The sequence below is a fragment of the Lampetra planeri genome, chromosome 50 (assembly GCF_965212315.1).
Source record: "Lampetra planeri chromosome 50, kcLamPlan1.2.h2, whole genome shotgun sequence".
Taxonomy (NCBI): Eukaryota; Metazoa; Chordata; class Hyperoartia; order Petromyzontiformes; family Petromyzontidae; genus Lampetra; species Lampetra planeri.
Window position 1 is genome coordinate 1,504,463 of NC_136156.1, and position 23,151 is coordinate 1,527,613.

General features: G+C 46.6%; 1 protein-coding gene across 2 annotated transcripts in view; it reads left to right on the forward strand.

Moving 5' to 3' along the window:
* Positions 1-23,151, forward strand: part of LOC144734279 (uncharacterized) — a 66,571-nt gene that overhangs the window by 27,140 nt on the left and 16,280 nt on the right. For both annotated transcript variants that reach the window (XM_078616417.1, XM_078616419.1), the window contains 3 exons: positions 12,323-12,415; positions 13,398-13,610; positions 18,078-18,189. In XM_078616417.1, the coding sequence (XP_078472543.1) occupies positions 12,323-12,415; positions 13,398-13,610; positions 18,078-18,189 (418 nt within the window). The remainder of the gene's footprint in view (positions 1-12,322; positions 12,416-13,397; positions 13,611-18,077; positions 18,190-23,151) is intronic.

Sequence of the window (23,151 nt, forward strand, 5' to 3'; positions counted from 1 at the left end):
GCGGTCAGAGGAATTCCGTGCGCTCTTTGCTCAAATTTCAGATAAGGCTCTGCATTGAGGGGCGAGAGAAACTTTTCAAAACCTGATTTATGGGCTCTCTCCATCATAGTTCTCCTGCCCCAAATGGACTCGCGAGCAATTTCCACCCTTCATCTGTTGCTGCTTAAATTCCTGAGGCTCAGTGCAGCCCAGCAAGAGGGGGCAAAGGATATTGTCTGAAGATACATTTTATTATTTATTCTATCCATGACTTGGCCGAGAACTGTAAACTTACCAGACGTGACGGTATTATCAGATGAGAAAGCAACGCCGATTGTATAGTTTAATTCGCCAGCCTTTGGCATTGAACCCAACTCGCATAGATACTGGAGAAATATATCGATCAAATATATTAAACAATATTGACCAGTATTCTCCTCTGGGTCACCCAGCCAGTTTTAAATTAATACGGTATATCATTAACAACAAATAACAGTGCGTTATTTTTGGTCATTAAATGTTTTGTGTTAAATAAAATTTCATGGTTTTTGAAAACTAATATAAGTTTATAACGTAAGGAATATAAAATGTGGTTTATTAAGGTACGGCATAATAGAGATGCACACCATCCCATTACTCATATGAGCAACGTGACGCTCCGACTTTAGTTTAAATTAACAATGTAATTACTTGCTAATTTCATTCAATTTTAATACAAACCAGCTTCAATGAGATGAATGCCATTAATAAGAAATAATCGTATTTTTAAAGCAAAATTATTTAATAACGGTAGGGTTTTTACCGCTGCTGTCCTAGACATTTCCACCTACCTTTCTAAGACCGCTCCTACTGATGCGAGAGCTCGACTGCGAATCTCTTTTCATTTGTTGAGCGTCTTTATAATTTTTCTTTCCGAGCTCGCGGACTCTGATGGTTTTTGTTGTTCCTAAAGCTCTCTGGCAGGCTCCGCTGATGAACTTCGTTCACATTGCCCCAGCGCACGTGGCCAAGGCTTTGTTAGTGCTGTTCTCACTTCAATCACGTGCACTGTGTATTTTTTTCCGTATTCCGTGCTTATTTTTCATAGTAAACTGTCTTTTTGGAAATACGGAGTTGACGTGAAACACATTGTTTACATTACAGTGTCCCGTGACCACATGCCAATTATGGCATTACAGATAAGACATGCAGTAAATTTCTAAAGCACGCTCTCCGAAATGCCACAACATTGTAAATAATGTGAGTTCGGGAAAGGGAACTGGTCGCAGATGTAGGACATTTAAGGTCATTACAGAAATATCATTATACGTAGGCGCAGAGGCGTGGGTTTTCTTTTCGACGGAGAATATTTAAGATGATTTAAACCGAAATAAACATGTTGACATTGGTAGAGGTTCTACTCACGATGTTATGTAAATGTTTTAAATGCTAATGCGTAAAATTAGCCCCAAGCCAAAGGGCTGCATATGGCAGTTATTAATGTAGGCCTAATAACCCAGCGGTGTGGTTTAAGCGGGGGGGGGGAAAGTTGCTGTTTAGGCACGCGGGGAGATGCAATAAAGGGGAGAGACAGCTTCGGGGGTTGATGTAGTGCGGCTAAAATGCGTGAGGTGCACTGAGCGGATTGACCACACGGCTATTAGACGGTCCCTGCGTGACTCGCGACGCTTGAAGAAGAGGGGGAGGAGGGGACCCTGAAGAAACACGGCCTTGAGGGGATTTTCACCGAGGCCCTCTGCGTTGAAGCGATGCAATTCTACTGTTTCGGCTGCAGACTAACACATGGGCCTGCATTGCTTTTTGGCAGGAAAGAAACGTGTTATATATATATGAAACAAACCAAGTGAGGGTGAGACTTTAGTGGGTGTAAGAAAATTAGACAGAGGCAACATTAGTGTGTGGGCCGGCTAGGAGATTGTTAGTTCTCGCTCCACAGTAATTGAGGAATTTCTCTGCGAGGCCATTGTGATCAGCGCTGACCAACCGTGCAACCTTCCCCCAGCCACACTGCTCATCAAAATAATAAACAGTTCAAGTAGCGGCTCTCTCCAGCGAGCACTCCTGACTGAGTAATACATTACTTCAAGACCTTTGAACACCGCGTATCGCGTCGAGGAATGAGTGAGCGAGCGAGCGAGCGCTCCAGAACATTGACTTGCAACGTAAGGCTCGTCAGATTGGTCTCGCGATGTGTATATTCATCCTACTGCTTAGCCGCGTCGCGGTGCCACCGGTCACCGAGGGACATCGCCCACTCCCGCACACTTTGCTGCAAGAACGTTTGGTAAGTGGGACATTAAGCCTGCCGTCTCATTTGTAAATTGGTCTGAGAGTCAATGTTGACTCTTTTCCGCTAGATGGTGGGACTGGCCACAAGGGCAACATTAAGAGCGTGTGGATCGCTGTGAGAATGGAGTTTACGTGCACTGGAGATATTTACAGCTTCCATAATGTACTCGACGATCTTTCAATATAGACAACAATCTCAACACCCCTGCCAATAACACCGGGTGACGTTTCAAGCCATGTGCCTTCTTCACAGCACGTAAATAGAGGGGCCAGAGAGACAGAGTGGATAATGAGAGGTAGCAGAGATTGCACTTTACACCTTGGGGCTCGATACGAATTTTGATTCAAAAACCTCATCTATTATGTATGTTTCCTTTAAAGCCACGGTGTTCTTGACAAAGGTTTGTTTGGTATTTGTTATTTGTGCTTGAGCACCAATGGCGATGCAGCATCACCAAATTACTTGTCAAAGCGTGGACCACTGCGGTGCAACATCATCCATCCAGCCGTCCAGATATCTGTACACAGCTCACTGCAATGGCCGCGCGCCTGCGTGAGTCACAGTAATAAAGGTCCATTGATTGTCCACGGCAGTGTAAAGATGCTCCCACCCGGGTGCCTCTTGAACTTCGTCTTCATTACGTCTTCCGCACGACGCGTCACGCGTCAGGGAATCGCTCCGTTCAGCCCCTCCCCCCCAACCCCTTTCTGTCTCTCCGTTCATTCTCTTCCCCAACCTTCCTGGAACTTTCTACGACTTTCCACCAATCACATTTCATTTCTCCTCGACGGTCTCCCAGCCGACCCCCTCGTTTCCCCTTAGTCTTCCCTTTGATGGCCAATGCGACGTGAATGTTCTGCACCTTCAACTCCGGGCCCCCTGCGTCGTCGGCTCTCCCTGTCATTGCCCCTCGCTGACAAGGATCCGGCGGCGCTATTCGAACTCACGAGCAGCCGCTAGACCCGGCGCGTGGATGTTATTTATTTCCTAATAGGGGTTTGCCTCTCGGTATCCCTTACAAAAGTAAGACAGTATTATCCATCCCATATTCATCGACGATATGGGTCACTGCAGCAGCCAATGAAAATTCAGCACTTGCGCGTATATGTGTAAGAATTTATTGAAGAACTTAACAAAGAAGGGCTGCACAGTTTGGGCTCGATAAACTTGAGCAGAAAACGAATTTCAAAAAGAACAAAGGTTTGTAATATAAATAAATAAAATCATTGTTGATGATGAGAATGATGAGGATGATTTTCCAGGAAACAATCACCGAGTCTCCAGGAAGCAAGGGAACAAATGGCAATGAGTGAATTGGTGAGTGAAGGAGCTTCAATCATGCCCACTGCCACACGTGGGATCCCATCGAGAAGTCAGGTAGTAAACTATGAGCTCCACCCCAGGATTGATAAAAACATGTCAACCTGAGCCAAACTAGTACATTGAACAGCAGTATCAACTGATCAGAGGTGAGGAAGGCTTTGGCAGGAAAAGAAAACCAAAGTTCTTCGAGAACCTACCACGGCATGGGCATTCACAGTTGTGTCTCGTAGCTCTCCAGCGCATTCTCGGGTTGTGCAATGTAATTGCTCGGCACGAAGTGCAATGTTTCATTCCACTTTCTGGGACCTACTTCAGAATCCATAGCTCAAAGTCGGATCAAGATCAGCAAGAATTCACTTCCTGAAGAAGCTTTAAGCGCGTGGAGCGAAACGTTGGACACGATGCCGAACAAAACGCGGTGCAAGCGGAAGTCGCGACTGGTAGCTACTCTGCTACCTCTGCAGCAGCATCTGGGACCGACGGATGTGGTCGAGTTAGAAAGCGTGCGATGCGTGCTCCACATCGCGACCGAACCAGACGTTTGCCTCCCTCCACCGCAGGCAGTCAAAGCAAACAAGGCGCGCACCCTCTCAAAGCGGCGGTAACGCTACCTCCACACGACGCTCACGAGCACAACGAAAGTACTCTTTGGTTCGTTCAGTAAAGTCACTTTACTGAAAGAACCAAAGAGTAATTCCTGCAGTCACGAAAGCTCCAAATTAAGTTTTCACAACGAAAGCGCCATCGGCTGCCGTGTAGCGGTGATGGTCAAACGACGCCAATAACGCCATCGTTGACACCTGCGTCCGGATGGTCGCAATCCGCTTGGGCCAGGGGAAGTGAATAATGATAATAGTAATATTTGTTTGAAAACGCCATCTGTATAGTCCACGGTTTGAAGTGGATGGAATGTTTCGCAACGTTATTATTCTACTTGGATTTGGACTCAGCTTTTGGTGAAATCTCTTGGCAGCGGACGAGCGTCCATTGGGAAGACTCCGCTATGTGCGTGCTGTTGGCGATGCTGGGACGATGGGGTCCTGAGACATACACACATTTTCTTGGAATCTAGGCCACATTGCAAATGCTGTCAGTATTTTCTTACACGCCATGGCCAGAACTCACAAATGCCATATCTTGGACTATGTCCTTGGTCAGATTTCCATGTGTAAGTACTCTGTGTAATACAGATTATACAGTAAATATAGGGTAACTTAAGCAAAGACATCTTGAGCAGGTTTGAAGCCAGTGGAATGGAATTTAAGATCGATTTTTTTTGGCAGCCATTTGTCAATCCGCTACTGGATGATGGGCTTCCCATGCCTTATCGGTCGTGGGTGTTGTTTGAGCATCCTTCGCCACGCTCGTCAGCGCAGATTGGTGGAAGACCGATTCACACGGAGAGAGGGACCCTGACGCATTAACGCTTCACGACCTCAGTTGGAGAGCATCGATAAAACATACGTGGAGAAGATTGTACCTCTTACCGCATCACCCAGGCGTCGTGGGCACACACCATGAAACACATTTTCGGCTCATGAATTAAGCATACTGTTGACAGAATGTTGTGTTCCGATGCCAGGTATTCAGAAACGCCGTTGGCCTTGGATAATTGATGAGCGGCCAGCATAGCGGCCACCCGTGTGCGTCTTCTCTCCACATGTCCATTATTGACCAGCACCAACTTAAAACAAAAGTTGAAGCAGCGAAGTCCCTTTACTTGAGCCCCATGAAATCTAAAGCTTGACGCAAAGGAGATTTCCCACAGTTGCACGTGATATGCACAGTCTGAAAGAAGACGAAAAAACACTCGTGCACAAATATGCACGCAATATTGGAAGTCGGTGGGAAATATCCTTGGGCGTTTTGTTTGCGTGGCAAACCTCACTGGCTGTGTCTGGTGGTGCAGCGTTACGTTACATTTATACTTACGCGATCTAACCCAAAAATATTTTTTTATGGATCCTTTGGCGGTTGGTGAAATTTTTTTTCTTTTAAATGTAATTTGAAAAATATACATGTGAATTTATTTTTGAAAATTCATGTCCACAAACGAGAGAATGCAAGGTTACCACTTGCAAAGCACGTGGTCGACTGAGTGACCCGCGGGTTCACTCATTCCATCAGTCTACCACGTGCTCGTCTCGCAGGCGACCAGCCATCTCCGTCTTTGAACGGTCATTATCTCAACGAATTCAATTGCACGGCTTCGCCAACTGCGATCGTTTATCGCACGCTCCGCTCGTGGTGTGATCTAGAACTCTCTCGCCGTGTGCTTGCGTGATGGGGACACGTGGAGGCGCTTTTTTTCTATCTTATACCGTGAACACCTGGTGCCACTTACGGAAAGTAACGCGTAATCTCCGAGCCACGTCCTGGCGAGCCAAGGATGGCTGAGACGGGCAAAAAGCGGTGGAAGAAGCAGCCGGCACGTTCGGGGCAGGGATGCGGGGCGGGCGGGGGTGTCTCTTAATTCCTCTCCGTTTTCACCCTCTTAGTGAAATTACATCGCACTCTGTCACTGCGTGTCAACAAAGCAGCTGGGGCCTTGTGAATATAAAAAAAAGAAACCTGCCGTGGAGCACCTGCGCAAAGCAGATCGCCGTGGATTGCGTCGAATTGTCACGGGAACGTACACTGTCGAAAATAGCGCACTCCATTATCCCAAAAAAAGCTGCCATTAGGAACGCGCACGTCGGCTTTTAACAGTTTCGATTATACACCGCACACTGCATTTGTCATCTCAGAAGCAAAGCTTGGGAAAAAAATATTTTTTGGCCACAGCTAACAAAAAAAGGGCATACATTAGGAATGAGGGGCGATTCGACAAGCTTTTGAGAAGGAATGTTGCCCGATGCACCACTTCACCATGAGTCTTTTAATTATTTGGGATAAGATAGCGGAAGCCGCTTTGTTCCATGAATGGAACCCACAGCTTTATAGCCGTGTGGCACAGCAGTGGAGACAGTGTTACGTCAAGAGTAGCGATGTGTAGCACGACGCAGATTAATGGATTACATAGATTATTTTTAATAATTGTTATGCTCACATTATGTATGTATGTTGAGCTTCTTTCGCACCGTACGTAGCCCACCGTGACTCTTGCTGCCACTAGGGGCTGCTACATTCACATCGTAATCGCGACCACCCCCCCTGAATCGTGGAAATGTATTGAATTCTAAAGGTGTGTGTTGGGAGGTGAATTGTAAACAGGCCTGTGCCATAGAGATGTGGAATGTATGCTCTTGCTCAGAACCACCAATGGAGATGAGCACCACCCTTTCGAATTTGGGTAAAGGGCAGCGCTGCAATTGCTTCCTCGTGCCACTGCTGATGGAAGCACCTCCACTCGAAGAAGCGATAGAGAGCCCCCTATAGAGGGCATTTAACACGGTTGGCTACGTACGGTGCGAAAGAAGTTCAACATACATTTGGCCTCCTCTTTCATGCTGGACAAATGTCTTGGAAGAGGTGGGAGCAGCCACAATGTACCCCACCACACAGGACCTGCCGATGGACTAACTGCGGTTGTACCTGTTTATTATTCTGCTGGGCAGGCAAAGAGGGGGAGTGGGGAGCTTGGAGGAGAGAGGTTATTTAAGAAACTTGCTCCATTGCTTCAACTGCCACGCCTGGAGACTGAACCGAACCATCGACATCTGGAATCCAGGTCCAGTTTGCAGGAGCGTGTTTAACGGGCGACAAAAAAAGATGTATTTTTTTGACCGCGCGAGTCTCTACGAAAACACAAATATTTGTTTTTTCCAGAACAACAAAAAAACAACACGTTTCTTCAAAATGTCAACACGTTAGTGGAAAACCAAACCCATCACCGGAGCCATGACAAGCTCAGTGCGAGGTCACATCTACAGAGAGCTTCTTTGCTTTCTTATGATTCTGTCTTACACGAGTCTGCGGGTCTTATGGGTGCCATTAGGACGGGGGGATGCAAGTGTCTGCTGATTGCCAACTGTTCCAGCACAAATACAAGATATGAACCTTCGGTAACATATGGTAGAAGTGTTTCATGCAGTCCACTCACTGTACAAGGTTGTTTGTCTGTCTCGATAGGGCATCATGTGATTCTGGGTTTTATATATATATTTTCATTTTCAGCTGACCTATATTTCTTATTCTAGTTATAATTATTACTTTTAAAGTTCCATCCCCCCCCCCCCCCTGAAAAAACTGTATCTGGCATTTTGTCTGCGTGTGAGTGTGTGTCATCTAGTGATTTATGTCAAAACATCGTTTTCTACTGTAACACGTGAACACATTCCAAGTCTGTATGGAAAACTCGGCGGTTGAAAATATCAGCTGGAGCTCATCAGTAACACACACACACAAAACGTATATTTGCTGCACACGATAGAATGTGAATTGTTTCCCATGATTAATATTGAACAGAGACACTTAAAAGTACGTCTGGCCAAAAGTGGCCTGGCATATTTCACCTACGGTCAATGAACCTGGAAAATAATATAATAATATTCTAGTGAGATTGATTGTTTTATGTTTGTAGCTTTCAATTGTGTAGATTTTTTTTACTGTTACATCAGTGGTGCGGATTGGAAAAATAGAGAGACATTCATTTGTTGAAAGTCCCCGTCTTGACGCTCCACACTGCGTCTACAAAACTCATCAAGGCTCTGTAAACACACGCACAGACGTACAATTTGGCAGTTGACCAAGTAGCCATACGCTCCAGAAAGTAAGATGCGCTCCAAACTTGTGTTCCATGTAGTTAGAAAAATCTGGTCAACAACAGTCGCCATTCGCCACTAAGTGGCGGTGACGTCACCACGGCGCTTGTGCCAGGCTAGGTGCACCTCGAGGCCACGTGAAGTGTTGACTGACTGAGATGACTGGCAGATGCACCACCTGTGCTCTATATTGTGCCAAAATCTGGTCACTCTCACGCACGAGGGGGTGGGTGGCCAGCACCACGCCCGGCCACCTTTTCTCCCTCGTAGCGATGTTTACACACCGCGCCAGGTACTCAATTTGAGTCGATCTCAGGGAGGCCCGGGACCAGTTCAAATCATCGTCAGTGGTGTTGGCTGTGAACGGGAATCGAACCCGGGTGGGCCAGGTTCGTAGCACAGCGCGCGTAACCGCTACGTAACCCGCTCCCCACAACTCACATACCAACACACACATACACCGGATTATGAGACACACCGTCAAACTTCTGCTTAAACATTACAGGGGTGGGAAGTGTGTCTTATAATGCAGAGAATACGGCAACGCCTAAACATGCACACGGCAGCCCCAAGCACGCAAGGAGTCATTCCGATTGCAAAGCTGCGCTACCACAATGCAAGCAGGTGCTTCTATTGGCCACTCTCCTCAATTAAATCCCTTCCCAGGCGGCCTTGATGTGTTGTTTTCTTTTTGTTTACGCACATCAAAGACGTCCAGGCGTGGTGGTTGCAAAGGCGACAATCCGTCGACTTGAGAGAGAGGGTTGATGGCTCACGTAGACACGCGGAAACACCACGCGTCTCGCAGGCGGCACAGAACGTAGGATTCATAACGCATCTTGCGTCAGTGTTCGCTCCTGCCCTGTGGGAGGAGGGAGGGGAGGGGTTGATATTAATTTCGTCTTTTTATGTTTAGATACACACCATCTAGTAAGTAAATATCTCTTCAAAAAGATCATTCAACAGAAAATTTGTGCCAGGTCCAGCCATATTTGCCACTGTGGTTTGAAGCTATTAACCTTACCCATGATATGGAGAGTTGAATTTTAAAGTGGAATGTAATCAAGGAACTGTGTTGTCTTGATGCTGTTTTTGTTGTTTTGCTGCCTTGCCCAAACTTGCAGTCTATCTTGTCAAATCTGCAGGAATGTGTGTACGAGTTTTTGACAAGATGTGTACTTCAGTGCTTCACATGTATTCACTTATTTATTCATTTTGTCGTGACTTGGTTCAACTTTTCTCCACCTTACTCTCATATCCTCCTTTTTTACGTAACTTTCCTGACCTGCACCGAATAGACATCTGCGAAAAAGAGCTTCATAACTCATCAGATTCCTCCAGGATGAATACAGATTTAGTTTCCGATCTCCCCTTCCCCTCACCCCCACCTCATTTGATTTTTTGTGATCTATCGCTATCACGCGAAGAACCATTCCAAAATCCCCCAGAGCAGCGGTGTGGAAACACACTTCGGGTGGCCCTTATTTGTTGTTTTAGCATTCATCAATTGGGAGCACAATTTCCCAGACACTGCTACAAGAATGGCTCTTCATCCCTGAGATAGCCAAACCAAAATTTTAATTCTCACAGAGTTGGAAACCACTTATTAAGATTCTTAGGTTTTTTCGGTAAAGTCACTTTACCGAAAAAACCTAAGAATATGAATCCTTGCAGTCACGAAAGCTTCAAATCTAGAATCACTTATTAAGAGTGGGCAATTGTGTGTGTGTGTATGCATATAACCTGCTACGCTTGCAAAGTCGGTTTCTTTATTTGGCGCGGCAAAAGCCTTGGATTTTAAAACCTCAGGATCTGAGCAGTGCTGCTTCAACGCTCTGACCTCTGAGCCACCTGGCCCACCTCGTGTGAGAAGGAGGGGGGGGGATGTCTCTCTCCACCTTTGTTTCCCACACTTCGCGTCGACGCTCCATCAGTCAGGAAATCAATCAAAACAACCCAAGCAGGACTCTCCTCCCGTAAAGCAAACAAAAAAAATCTCCACCATCCAAGAGTGGAGGCTCTCCTGGATATTCACGGAATTACTCGCGCAGATGTTCTGTAGATTCAAGGGAGATGTATGAACGAGACTTAAATTCCCCTTCCAAACGTGCCTTAGCCTAGCTTTTCAAGAAACCCCCCATCTGGTTTCGTGGCCTGTTATTATTTTGCCCTGGGCTTTTTCGGCAAAAGTCTTAGAGATAACCGAGAGGCATTGCTGCCACAAATTGGGGGGGGGGGGGGGATGCTTCTGTGCCGTGTGAGGACTTTGTGCAACAACAACAACAAAGACTCGTGGCGGAGCCCGATAACATCGCACAGCATGCTTCCAGCAACAACAAAAAAAATCATGCGAAATAACGTCAAACTGCAGCCCTCCTAATTTACAACCAAGCTGCATTATCAGCCGGGAGAGTTACAAAAAAATAAATGCCGGGCACATTTTTTTCTGACAAGGGGTTTAGTCCACCGAGTCGAGTGACCACGGCAGACGGGAACGATTTAAATGCAATGTAGTGCCCAGGATATTGAGCGTCACTCACGAGCGCGGTTCAGCCGCACGGCACGAGGAGTCAGTAAATGTTCATCGTTTTTGAAAAGAATCACATTACACTGCGCGAACGCATTGTACGGGCGTGCTCAGTTGGTCGTAGCGATGCTTGTTTCGTTTGCAGCTCTACACGCTTCACGCATTGCCTTGTTTGTCGCTACGAGCAAACGTGGCCAGGGGCAATTTGCGGGTCACGATTAAGAAAGCCTCTAAATTTGTAAAGTGGCTTTGTGTTTTCACTGTGAAATTACTGGTCACGTGACAGAGGAGATGTACAGGCACTGCAAAATTGGCCATCCAATGCTGGATGAGTGGGCCTCCCAAACGCTGCGCGGCATCACGGGAGTTATTTGACCATACTTCACCACGCTGGTCAATGCGGGTTGGTCAAGGTGCCTTGACTCGAATCCTAGCCAAGGGTCAACAACATGTCTGATATCTCAAAGGTTGCTAAAACGTACGAAGGCAATGGTTCCTGTCATTGGAATGTGGAATTTCCACAACTGGCTGAGGACTGTGGTCGTCGCTTATACAGTACATATTTTAATTCAAATCACTATAAATCACCCTGAATGCACACAGCCTCATATGACCTGAGAAGCTAAGCAGGCTTGGAGCCTGGTTGGTACTCGCACAAGCGACTGTCGGTGTGAGGCTGCGATGAGGCCAGGAGACGGCAGTGGTCGTGCTGAATGTTGATACTCATCGCGTGTTTTCTGGGTGAACAAATGTTGTTGTTGTTGTTGTGACGAGGTTATAACTTCCTGATGCTTGGCAAAGGCCTCCCAAATGTCTTCCAGTCCTCCCTCTCCTCATTTGTTCTTGTTTGGTGACGGGCTCCGAATCCAGAATCAAAATCTTTAATTAAACTGAAGGAATCCGATGAGCTATGAAGCAATTTTTCACAGATGTCCAATCGGGTGAAAATTTTCGATTTTTAAAAATAAAAATCCTTTGATTTCATGGGAGAATAAATAACTGGCATCGTTAACATTCACTTGAGTTTGTGGAAAGTTCCTTTAAATAAATCAGAGCTCATAGTGCCAAGGGCGAAAGAGAGAGAGAGAGAGGATGGGGGAGCGAGATGATGTGAACACATTGGCGAGAGAGAGATGATGGGAGAGAGAGATGTGAGCACATTGGCGAGAGACAGCGAGCGTACGGGCGAGCGAGATGATGTGAACACATTGGCGAGAGAGATGATGGGAGAGAGATGTGAGCACATTGGCGAGAGAGAGCGAGCGTACGGGCGAGCGAGATGATGTGAACACATTGGCGAGAGAGATGATGGGAGAGAGATGGGAGCACATTGGCGAGAGAGAGCGAGCGTACGGGAGAGCGAGATGATGTGAACACATTGGCGAGAGAGAGATGATGGGAGAGAGAGATGTGAGCACATTGGCGAGAGAGAGAGCGAGCGTACGGGCGAGCGAGATGATGTGAACACCTCAGCAAAGTGTCTCCGTGCCGTTTGTTCAGCCAACCTGACGTCCTCATCACCCTGGGAGCTCGGCACGCTGAGCTCCACTCCCTTCACCGAGTTTGACATCGCCGGCAAGAAGCGCTTCACCGGTGAGACACTACTCCATTTCACTGCACGCGCCTCCTGACATCCAATCAGACACCAAGTGTCCCCCTCTACACACGCCCACGGGAAAGGACGGAGAGTTACCGAGGCGACAGGCAATTCTACAGGATAGCCCAGTGGGGAACGCCCCTCCCACAAGTGAATGTGTCCACTGCATCCCCTCTGGATGGGTCGGGGTGCAACTCAGATTCTTCTGGTCACGTGGCACTCCGCGGGTGGCTTCCTGCCGTGTGCCAGACACCGCAGAAAGTTGATCTCCGCCGATGTTCGAAGCTAAGCGATGATGAGACTGATTAGTACTTGAATGGGTGACCGCCTGGGAATACAAGCCGAGGATGACTGTGAGCCGGCGGCAAGATGCTCTGAGCGTGATCCCACTCGTGTGCATTGTGTGTTTTTCTTCAGGCACTTATGATAATAAAAACACATTTGATATTTGCCAATAACACAGCCATATTGACGAATGTGTTGGCGTTCCCTTTTGGTGATTTGTGCCAAAGCTGCATCACCGAATAATCCGGGTCCTCTTGGTTTCCTTCTGCATGCCAAACAACTCGTTCAATTGTAAATGGACACCTTCCGTGGACTGTTGAATGCACCATTATCGTTGTTGTGAAGCGAACGCTTCACAACAACGACAAAAATACTGGACAATGCTAATACTAAAGATTTGTACTCATGACTTGCTGGTACCAATTTCTGTTCTGGCCCCTTGGATTAGCTTTAACTGACTTGTGTTTGTCGAGGCTATACAGGGGATCTTTGTCCGTATGTTCGTATGTATCTTGAACTTCTTTCGCATCGTACGCAGCCAACCGCGCAAATCGGAGTTGCGGTGAGCGGGGCAAGAACAAACTAAATGCAAAACAAAAAACACTTCCAAAGAAATGAGTTTTCAATCTAGACGATTTAAATGCGCATAGCTCCCAGTGGCTTCCTAACATCGAATTTGTCCGCGTTGAACAGCGCCACACGTCAAGTTCATCAACAAGGAGCCGAGCGTGCCGTGCTCCATCACGGAGACGATCGAGCGCCTGCGTGGGGAGGGAGAGAGCTGGTCGGGCGCGGGTCACTCCTTCAACGACTCGCTCAACGTGACGGTGGTCGCCATCGAGGGCTGCCACTCCTTCATCGTCCTGGACTGGGAGAAGCCCAACAACGACAGCGGCAACATCACCGGTGGGGCTTCGCGTGACACCGACGCTCCGCGCGATATTCCCGCCGGCCGCGTGGCTCCAGCAGTGGAGCGAGCGGCGAGCGGGTGGAAGGTCCGCGGACCTTTAGACCCGCTTGGGAGTTGACTAAGCCCATCATCCATCTGGGGTCGATAAAATGGGTACCACTTCGTGGGGGAAGTCAACAGTGGTTGTCCAGTGGATTTTACACCGATGGCTCGAAGATGAGCATCACCTCAATGCTCATGTGAGCAAGGAATCACGTTGACTTTTGAATCGCACTGTCGTTTGTTTTGGTTGTATAAACATATAAATATATAGCAGTGAGCGACGTCCCCCCCCCCCCCACCTCTGGGTGCTCCCCCCTCGTGTGTGTGTCCCCCACCCACCCCCCTCACTGCAGCCCCCCCCCACCCTTCCCTGCCAATCAGAACGCTGGGAACAGACAGAATGACAGACACGTTTCGTTCTTTGTACAAAATGATGACGATATCCCACTTCCTGATGAAATGAACACAATTTTTTTTATTGCTATAAATTCAAACCTGGTTGGGTATCAACTCAATCCATCAACTGTCTGGGGGGAGGGGGGTGGGGTCAATAAAATGCTTAGCAATATGCGACATTGCTTCCACTGGTTCATGGGGTCACCAGTGGAGACGTGCATCGCCATGCACACAATTGAGCACGGGACAACGTTGCCTCTCATTATAATTATTGTTATATACGTGACACATTTACATACGCAACGGGAAAAAAAAATCTAGGGCAGCAAGTAGCTGACTTTAGGTTAACGATAAGCAACATTCAAATGCCTGGAGGATCAAATTGAATATACTATGTCACCACTTTGACAATTTAATATAACGAGCATGGCAATTGATAGGCATTGAAGCAATGGATTTACAATAACTGATGATGCTGATGATGATATACTAAGATGCCTGTGTCCTTTTCAAAAATAATTTATGGTATATTATGATTTAAAACACGGGTTTTTCCGCCCGGTTTCAATACTCGCTCCCAGCTCTCGACACAGAGAGAGAGAGAGAGAGGAAAAAATGCACGTGCTTCGCGCAGCGAAGATCGGCACATTAGTCAGACCGCGCTCGAATTATTCAGATTCAGGCCCTTTAATGAGAAAGAGATGACACCTGGAAGAGCTTCACTCTAATTCGCTGTAATTGATGTATTGCCTACTTAACGAGGACAAAATGAGACCCAGCAGAGGCATTGTATGATCACCTCCAATTAAAACACTTGCGGGGATCATTAACGAGAGCGAGATGACACCTGGGCGGCGATCCACTTTTGAGGCGACCTACCACTGCCGACGCACCGCCAACCCCAAGGTCCGCTCGCACACGGCGGCGGGAGGGCATCGGCAGCTGCGCCACCTTTGCGGAGTCGAATGCCCTCGGCACAAGAGCTGAACGTGCGACCATATCGTCGTCGTCGTCGTTGTTGTTGTTGTTATTGTTATTACTACGACTGCTTGGACGACAAATTCCCTTTCTATTTATTTCCAGCCCTCGCGCGCATTTTCCTGTTTGCTACGGACTTAATCATTGGCAGAAAGTGCTGGATTTCGGACATCACCCTGAGCTCGATGATCAACATTCAAAAGCCCGTTAGCTCTGCAGCCGTTTGAGCTGGCTTTCAAAGCAATCGGGTGGGGGTTTTTTTGTTCTACCTCTGACCAACTTGTTTGGCCTCCCTTCATCGCCTCCTCAAGGAAACACGAAAAGACACACACACTCACACGTGTGTAGAAATTGATTTGCGACTGCCCCGGTGGTAATTTTGCTTTACCAGGCAGGGGTACACGTACGTGTGCAACGGTGTCGGCGGTACGCTGATGACGTCCACTTGCGAGACCGTGAACTTTAACTGGCCCAGGGAGTAATTGGAAAGGAGCGAATACTTTCCCGTGTCTGTGACGTCCGTATAGCGAGTGAAAATATTTTTATTTTCACAATCTAACGTGACATGTGCTCCTCATTAACGTTAAATGAAGCAATTTAAATTCAGATTACATGCGCAAGGGGCATGAGGTACCATTTTGTGAATTATACATAAACCGCACGTGTGTATATGTATGTACCGTACGCGCAAACATTTGTACACGAAATGTAGAGCGAGCAAAATATTACCTCGTCGTTTTATTCTCCCATCTGACAGCAATTATACCAAAATTTTACTAATTTTAAATTTTCATCCCTTGTTTATTTTGTTTCCTCTCTCTCTCTCTCTTACGTTACTGTAAGTGACCCAATAATATCTGAAAATTCACATGTGCAAAGCTCGTCAGGCACTTGAAGCCGTTGCTTAATGTTAAAAACATGCACACGAGATCAATCAAAGGCCCCTTCCCATGCTCTGGCGAGAGCGCCGTGCGGGAGAGGGGAGAATTTTTTATTTTTCGTTTGGGTTCGGGGGGCCCATTCCGGTAAGAGTGTAACACTGTCCACGCTTGGCCTCATAAACACTCCCCGCTACAGGAGCAGCTGCGTCCCAGCAGAGAGTAGGAAACCTCCAGCCAAAGAGAAAACGCATTTGGGTTAAATCCCCAGCTGTTTCTCTCCCCGCAATGACCTCTGCTACAGCCTTGCGGTCTGTCTCGACGTCTCGGATCATTCGGGACTTCTCCGCTCGCCTCCGCCGCTGCCCCTGCCACCTTTCACGTGGCGTTTGTCCAGAGGCCCTCTCCGCTCGCACGAGGCGCCTCGTCAAAAACAGTCGCGGCGGCCGCCTTGATTTTGACGCACAGCCTCGGCCCCCGATCGCCGTCTTTTTTAATTCAAAGAAACGTTCCGCGCGACTCCACACACTTCGCCGACATAACCTTCGGGGGATTCGCACAAGATAAATATATAAAATGTAAATAAATTACACGCATGAGTTTCACACGAGAGTTACGCTGGCAGCTGCTTCATTTGTAAAAAAAAAAGCTCAGCAAAAACATTCAGTCTGAATTTGCACGTGGCATAGAGGGAAGGAAAAACTGAAGAAAAAAATCTATCATTTTCTGTGAGCCTCACGACAACTGGAAATTGACAACCATGGGTGCACGCACAGACATCGGGAGCGGAGACTGGAATCGGAGTCGAAAGTGCGCCCGCGCGCGGGCATTCCGCATGACCCCCACAGCGGCATGCGAGCCGCGCGAATGCGAGGAAGTCGGCAGTGTTTCAAAGAATAAAGGTCAGAGCGGAATTGCGCTTGTAGAGGTGAAGGGAGGGGGGGGGCAAAATAAATAAATAAGAAGCAAGCGCAGAGGTCATTAATTTGATTTTAAAAGTGCACTCGCATTAGCGACTCTAAGGCGTGCAAGCTGTGCGCGGTTTTAAAATTTTAAAATAAAATAAATATGTCGTGGTCGATGCACCGCGTCTCTTTGTAGTTCACTCCAGTCACGTGTTGATGGCCAGACTGATTTCACGAGCGTGGTCTGCGAGCACTTGATTAAAGCAATTGGTTGCGAAGGTATAATTTACACGACGGCCAATATATGTTGATAGCCATCACATCGCTAACATTGACATGCACTATAGGCATCAAAATAATAAGAGACTTGTTTAAAGTGTCGGTGTGCATCTCTCAATATCTCGTCGGGATCTCCTCTTATCTGGGATGTATAGCTGAAGTGTGCAGGATGCTGTTCGAATTGACGATTAAAATGATGAGTGCAGAATATTAAATATAATTAACGTTGACTCTTCAAATGGCTAACATTAATATTGTTTTACCTAGAGTTTTATCAATAATACAAATATTTTTCTCAAATCTTTTTTCGATGGAGTTATACATCTATCCGTAATTTGAACTAAAACTACCTTGTTATGGCCACTCAAATGAGAGAGAATGGTGGTGGTTAACACACTGTAGTGGTTAGCACAATGTAAACATGGCAACCTGTGTTTGATTCCCAGCTATGGATAGCCATCAATGGTGAGTGATGTCTGAACTCGTCTTATGCCCCCTACCCCCACAAATTTAACTCACACGATCACCAGCATGGTGAAGTATTGTCAAACCACGTTTCACTCGCTCGTTCCTTCGCGCATATTGAATCTACCAGACCGTCTCGTCTCAACCACGCCGTGTTCAGCCACCGCACTCGAAGTCACGACGCATCTCGCTCGGTTTCTTCCCTGGCGCTGCTTGCCAATGCAATCCCTTGCCATCGTCTATTTTCTCAAGTTATCATCGCCTTGCTCAATAAAAAAAAATGTTGACCCTCTTTGAAGCACCTCATGGCTAAATGTGTCTTATGCGCATCAACAAATGAAAAACAACAACAACAACAACCATTTCACCTTCAATAGCGCTCATATTTTTTTCTTCTGGCCGCTTGGCATTTTGGGTTTTTTTTTGGGCCTGGCACTCAGCGGCCGCTATTTAAAAAAAGAAAAGGGTCACCCTTATGAACTGCGTCTCCCTCACGCCGACCCGGTGACCCTCGCCCCAGGATACGTGGTGAGCAGCGCCACGACGGAAGGAGCCAAGATGAACAAGTGGCTCCAGGCGAACGTGAGCAACGACACGATCTTCCCCGTGGAAAACCTGCAGCCCAACACCAAGTGAGTTCGACCGACTCACGCGTGGCTCAGCGGCGGATTCGAGGGCGGCTCACCGCACTCCACACCGACTGAGTTGAAGGCGCCAATGGGAAATCGCGAAAATCACTGAGGGGCCGTCCATAAATGACGTCACGCACCTAGGGAGGGGGGGGGGTCAGACATTTGTGTCGATGTGTGACGAGGGGGGGGGGGGTTGAGAAATGTGACGTCACATCAAAATTCGCAACTATAAATAAATATAGACAACACGCTCTACTGAATTAAATAGACTTTTTAATAAATGTTTTCTCCTACAACATCAGAGGGAAGCGCCACATTAAATACGCACTACAATGACAATAGTTTAAAGCGATTTGAAGCATGTTTTATTTTCAAAATGGAAATATGGTTTTGGGGGGTGGGCGGCAGAGCTTTGTGACGTCATATCTGACTTTTTGTGACGCCGTGTGACGAGGGGGGGTGGGTAAAAAATCGTCCAAAATCGCATGACGTCATTTATGGACGGCCCCTGAGGACGCCCTACAGCAGTCGCTTTGCGCAGCCCTACAAAAACAAAGCGAGTACTACGCAGAATTTTATTTCGCCGCCCGTTCAGTTTTAGTTTCCCGATATCCTCAATTATTGGAAGCATAACATTTGCTTTAAAGGGCATCCGGTGCTTCCATGTTTCTGCGTTTACCTCTGAAGTAGCACAGGCCCAACGCCGTGGGTTTTAAATGCACTACTCAATGATGTGGAAATGCACAATTAAATTGATACGTAATAAAAACATTCATTGAGATAGATTTTTGACATTTTTTTTATCGCAGGCCCGAAGGGCTAAAATACACACTGGCCAGCAACTAGGAAAATAAGAATATTCTAGATAATAATAAATTACTAACACATGATTGCATTGAACAAAAGTGGTAGTTAACTTGGGGAAAAAATATTATAGGAGTTCCAAAGTCAAGCAGCGCAATGAAAATAGGAAGATATTTTACCTCTAATTATGCAGGAAACCCTACGTGTAAAGATGATTTTCAGGAGGATCCTCCTTAGGTAAGGCTATCAAATTTGTGGCAGGCTCAGCAGCAACATATCGTGAGCTGGCAGCCGTCTGTCAAGCTCGACCCACATTAACATAGACACGGCCACTCACAGCTCCCCCCCCTTCTGCTCTCCCAACCCAACCCACTAATCAGCTGGCCCCGCCCACTCCTTTATAACCCCGCCCACTACTCACCTGGCCCCGCCTACTCCTCCCTAACCCCGCCCACTACTCACCTGGCCCCACCCACTTCTCCCCAACTTCCGCCCACTACTCACCTGGCGCCGCCTACTCCTCCCTAACCCCGCCCACTACTCACCTGGCCCCGGCCCCTGACAAAAGCCCGACCCACATTAACATAGACACGGCCACTCACAGCCCCCCCCCTCTGCTCTCGCAACCACGCCCACTACTCACTTTCCACCTGAAGACGGAAGCTTGTGTTGCCTCCGAAACGTCGTGATTTTTATTTTATTTTTATTTTACTTTTATTAATTTTAATTTTTTACCTACGTGACTTAACCGAAAAAAAACCTAAGAATAAAAAAGCCACGTGCCAGAAAAATGTAAAACAAAATTCCGACTTTTGTTGTAATTGTTTCGGGACAACGGGGTAGACTTTTTCAAGTCAAGACAAGGAGTGTCTGTCCAAGCTGGGACATTGAACAATTTTAACATCAACTGATTGGCATGCAGAACGAACCCAGTTTGCCCGGAGTAACCCCACTCAGGGGCCATCCATTTAGTCCGTACGCAAAAATCTGCCAAAACTTGACCCTTCCCCCGCTCCCTGTACGCACGCGTACTTTTTATACCCCCCCCCCCACCTGCGTACGTACGCTTAACGCACCCCCCCCCCCCCCCGAATCCTATAGAACGGCCGATATTGTATCCACGCAGAAACGATCAAGGAGTAATAATATTAACGTGTTTAAGTCATTTGAAGGCCAATGTCGACAAATTATTATCGAGGCTTCACCCCCCCCCCCCCGTTTCCTGTGCGTACATTGTCAGTAGACCCCCCATATGCAAGCGAACGCATTTGGGTTAACCCCCCCTCCCCCCTCCATGCATACGTATTAAATGGATGGCCCCTAAGCGTATGAGGGTGTTAACATTCAAAGCTGTGCAGAGATGTATTTGAATATCAATCTCTGTCGAGCCATTACCTGAGCACCTTCAGGCAAGCTCTTGAGAGGAACACATCCCTGATATGGGTGAAAGTATCAGGGAATAAAGTACACACCTTGATTGCTGGTATTTTACAGATAATAAAGGTACGACATTAAACTTCTTCTGCTGAATGACATCGTGTGCAGTGTAAGCCCCATGAAGTATTCGCAAGTTTGCTTGCGAGAGAGCCCCCAACGTAACACACACGCTTTCGCCACCAATATCATCCACAAGATAGGGGGGGGGGGAGTTTTGGGCTGTCGGGTGGTGGCGAGTTTAACGACACATTCATATTGACGTAATATCACCCGAACAAAAAACTACATTATTGAACAGGAGTGTTTGCACATTTGGCGCAGGTCACTTCTTACTACGGCGCGCGTTCGCAGATGACTTTGTTGTGAAGTCTTCTGTATTCAGGGCCGAATGTCCAACACGATCGCACACTCGATGTCCATAGCGAGGCCGGGGATGATGACTTGAAATAAACAACGATGTGAGTGGAAGCGAGCTCAGGAAAGCTGTTGCCTCTTCAGCCACTGGAAGAAGAAACATCCCAAATAGGGCAGCAAAGCTTATAGGCCGTGCCACGAGCTCAGAATCATTGCACAAACAAAGCCTCTCGTGACGACCGACTATAGAAGCCTCGTGGCTGCAGCGGGCTTGAGGGGGGGGGGGGGCTGGAAGTGGCTGAGCCCCCCCCCCCCTACTTGAAGACCCAGGCCCCCTTATAAATATAGAGGGGGTCGGGGGCAAAACCAGGAGGAATCTGTAGAAAAATCCACGCGACCGCCATGGGGAGAGAGAACACACGAACTCTCCAAATATACAGGCATCATCAGGGTCAGGATCGAACGCATGCCCTCCTTCAAAGTAGGTGAGGGAGACTGGTCTACAGGCGTCACGGAGATCAAGGGTCATTTGGTTTGAAGTTTTGAACCCTCATCGCCTTTTTAGCCGACTTTTTAAAAGAGCATGCCATCTATTCTAGATTTGAAGCTTTCGTGACTGCAATGATTCATACTCTTAGTTCTTTCGGTAAAGTCACGTAGGTAAAAAATGAAATTAAAGTTAATAAAAAATAAAATAAAAATCACGACGTTTCGGAGGCAACGCAAGTCTCCGTCATCAGGTGGGACCGTCATTTTTTACCTACGTGACTTTACCGAAAGAACTAAGAGTAAGCATGCCATCTGTTTGCAGACTTTCAATGCAATTCGGGGTTTGAGAATAAATAATAGCCTTTGCAAGTTTTATGGGCAGGTCATCGCTTATGGCATTGCGCTTATATTAAACATTAAGAAGTAAATAGGGGTCGTGCACTGAAGATTAACGGGAGCTCAGGCAGGAACATGTTTACGTGTATCATGGGATACCTTTATGCCAGTATCAAAGTATGAAACATACGAATAGCTTTTACGCTTTCTGGCAATAAAACACGTGTTAAGATGTTCAAACACCAAATAGAAATAATAGTAGGTTTTTACCCTTTTAACTGGTACAAAACTGACACCTTTATTTGTACCAGTTAAAAGGGTAAAAACCTACTATTATATTTTGCCACTGGTAAAAGAGATCTCATAGTGTAAACCAAATAGAAACATTTTGCAAGGAATCTAGTCTGCATTAACCACACGTACATGTTTGGCCTACACCAGTTTCAAAGACATTGCATATATGATCAGAGCATGTTTGTTTGCATGTTCACCACCAGTACGTGTGGTTAATGCAGACTTGATTCCTTGAAAAAAGTTTATCTTTGGTGTTTGAACATCTTAGCACCTGTTTTATTGCCAGAAAGGGTAAAATGTATCCTTATATTTGATAAGTTTACGTGTGTGAGTGTATAACTCAGTGCTGCTGTAACAGAACATGACAGACACATTGCCTAGACCACAATACCTGCAATCATAATGCAAACAAAAAACATAACTCTGATAATGTGTGCACTGTCCTTGAAGTTGATTGGTCCACACCCGAGACAGCTTTCCTTAGAGCCTAGTCTCAGTTTTGTTGCCAGATAGAAGGGTAAAAACCAATTATCATATTTTTTACTGGCAAATGAGGTTCCAATGGAGACACATTGCCCTCAATGTAATTGCTACGTGGTGAAATCTGTGTGGTAAAGTACACGTATTGCCCGATGATGTTTTCCCTAAAAAAATTATCTTCTTAATACATTGAGTCGTTTTTTTTTACCTAAAATGTTGTTGTTAAAATACAATTCTTTGGTTCAAAGTTATCAATGAGCCCCAGAGGAAACAACAAACGCAAAGGTTCATCTTCTTGGTTCTTTCGGTAAAGTCACGTAGAAGGGAAGTAATAAAATAATACAAATAAAACATAATAAAATAATTCTCACGACGTTTCGGCCACAACGCATGCAGCCGTCCTCAGGTTGCTTGCGTTGTGGCCGAGACGTCGTGAGAATTATTTTATTATATTTTATTTTTAATATTTTATTACTTCCCTTCTACGTGACTTTACCGAAAGAACCAAGAAGATGAATCCCTGCAGTCACGAAAGCTTTAAATTGAAATTTAAACGCAAAGGTGTGCTCACTAACTAACAGCAGGATGACACGACTCCCATCATGCCTTGGCGTGCATATCATGTGACCACCACATTATGCTCTCAGCCTTGTCTAAACCACCCACTCATTAGAGCTGAATGTGTGGCCGTATTAGTGTTCATGTTTGCCTACTTCTTTCCAGCCTGCACGACACGAAGAGTTTTCTTGTCGCTTACGGAAAGTGTTA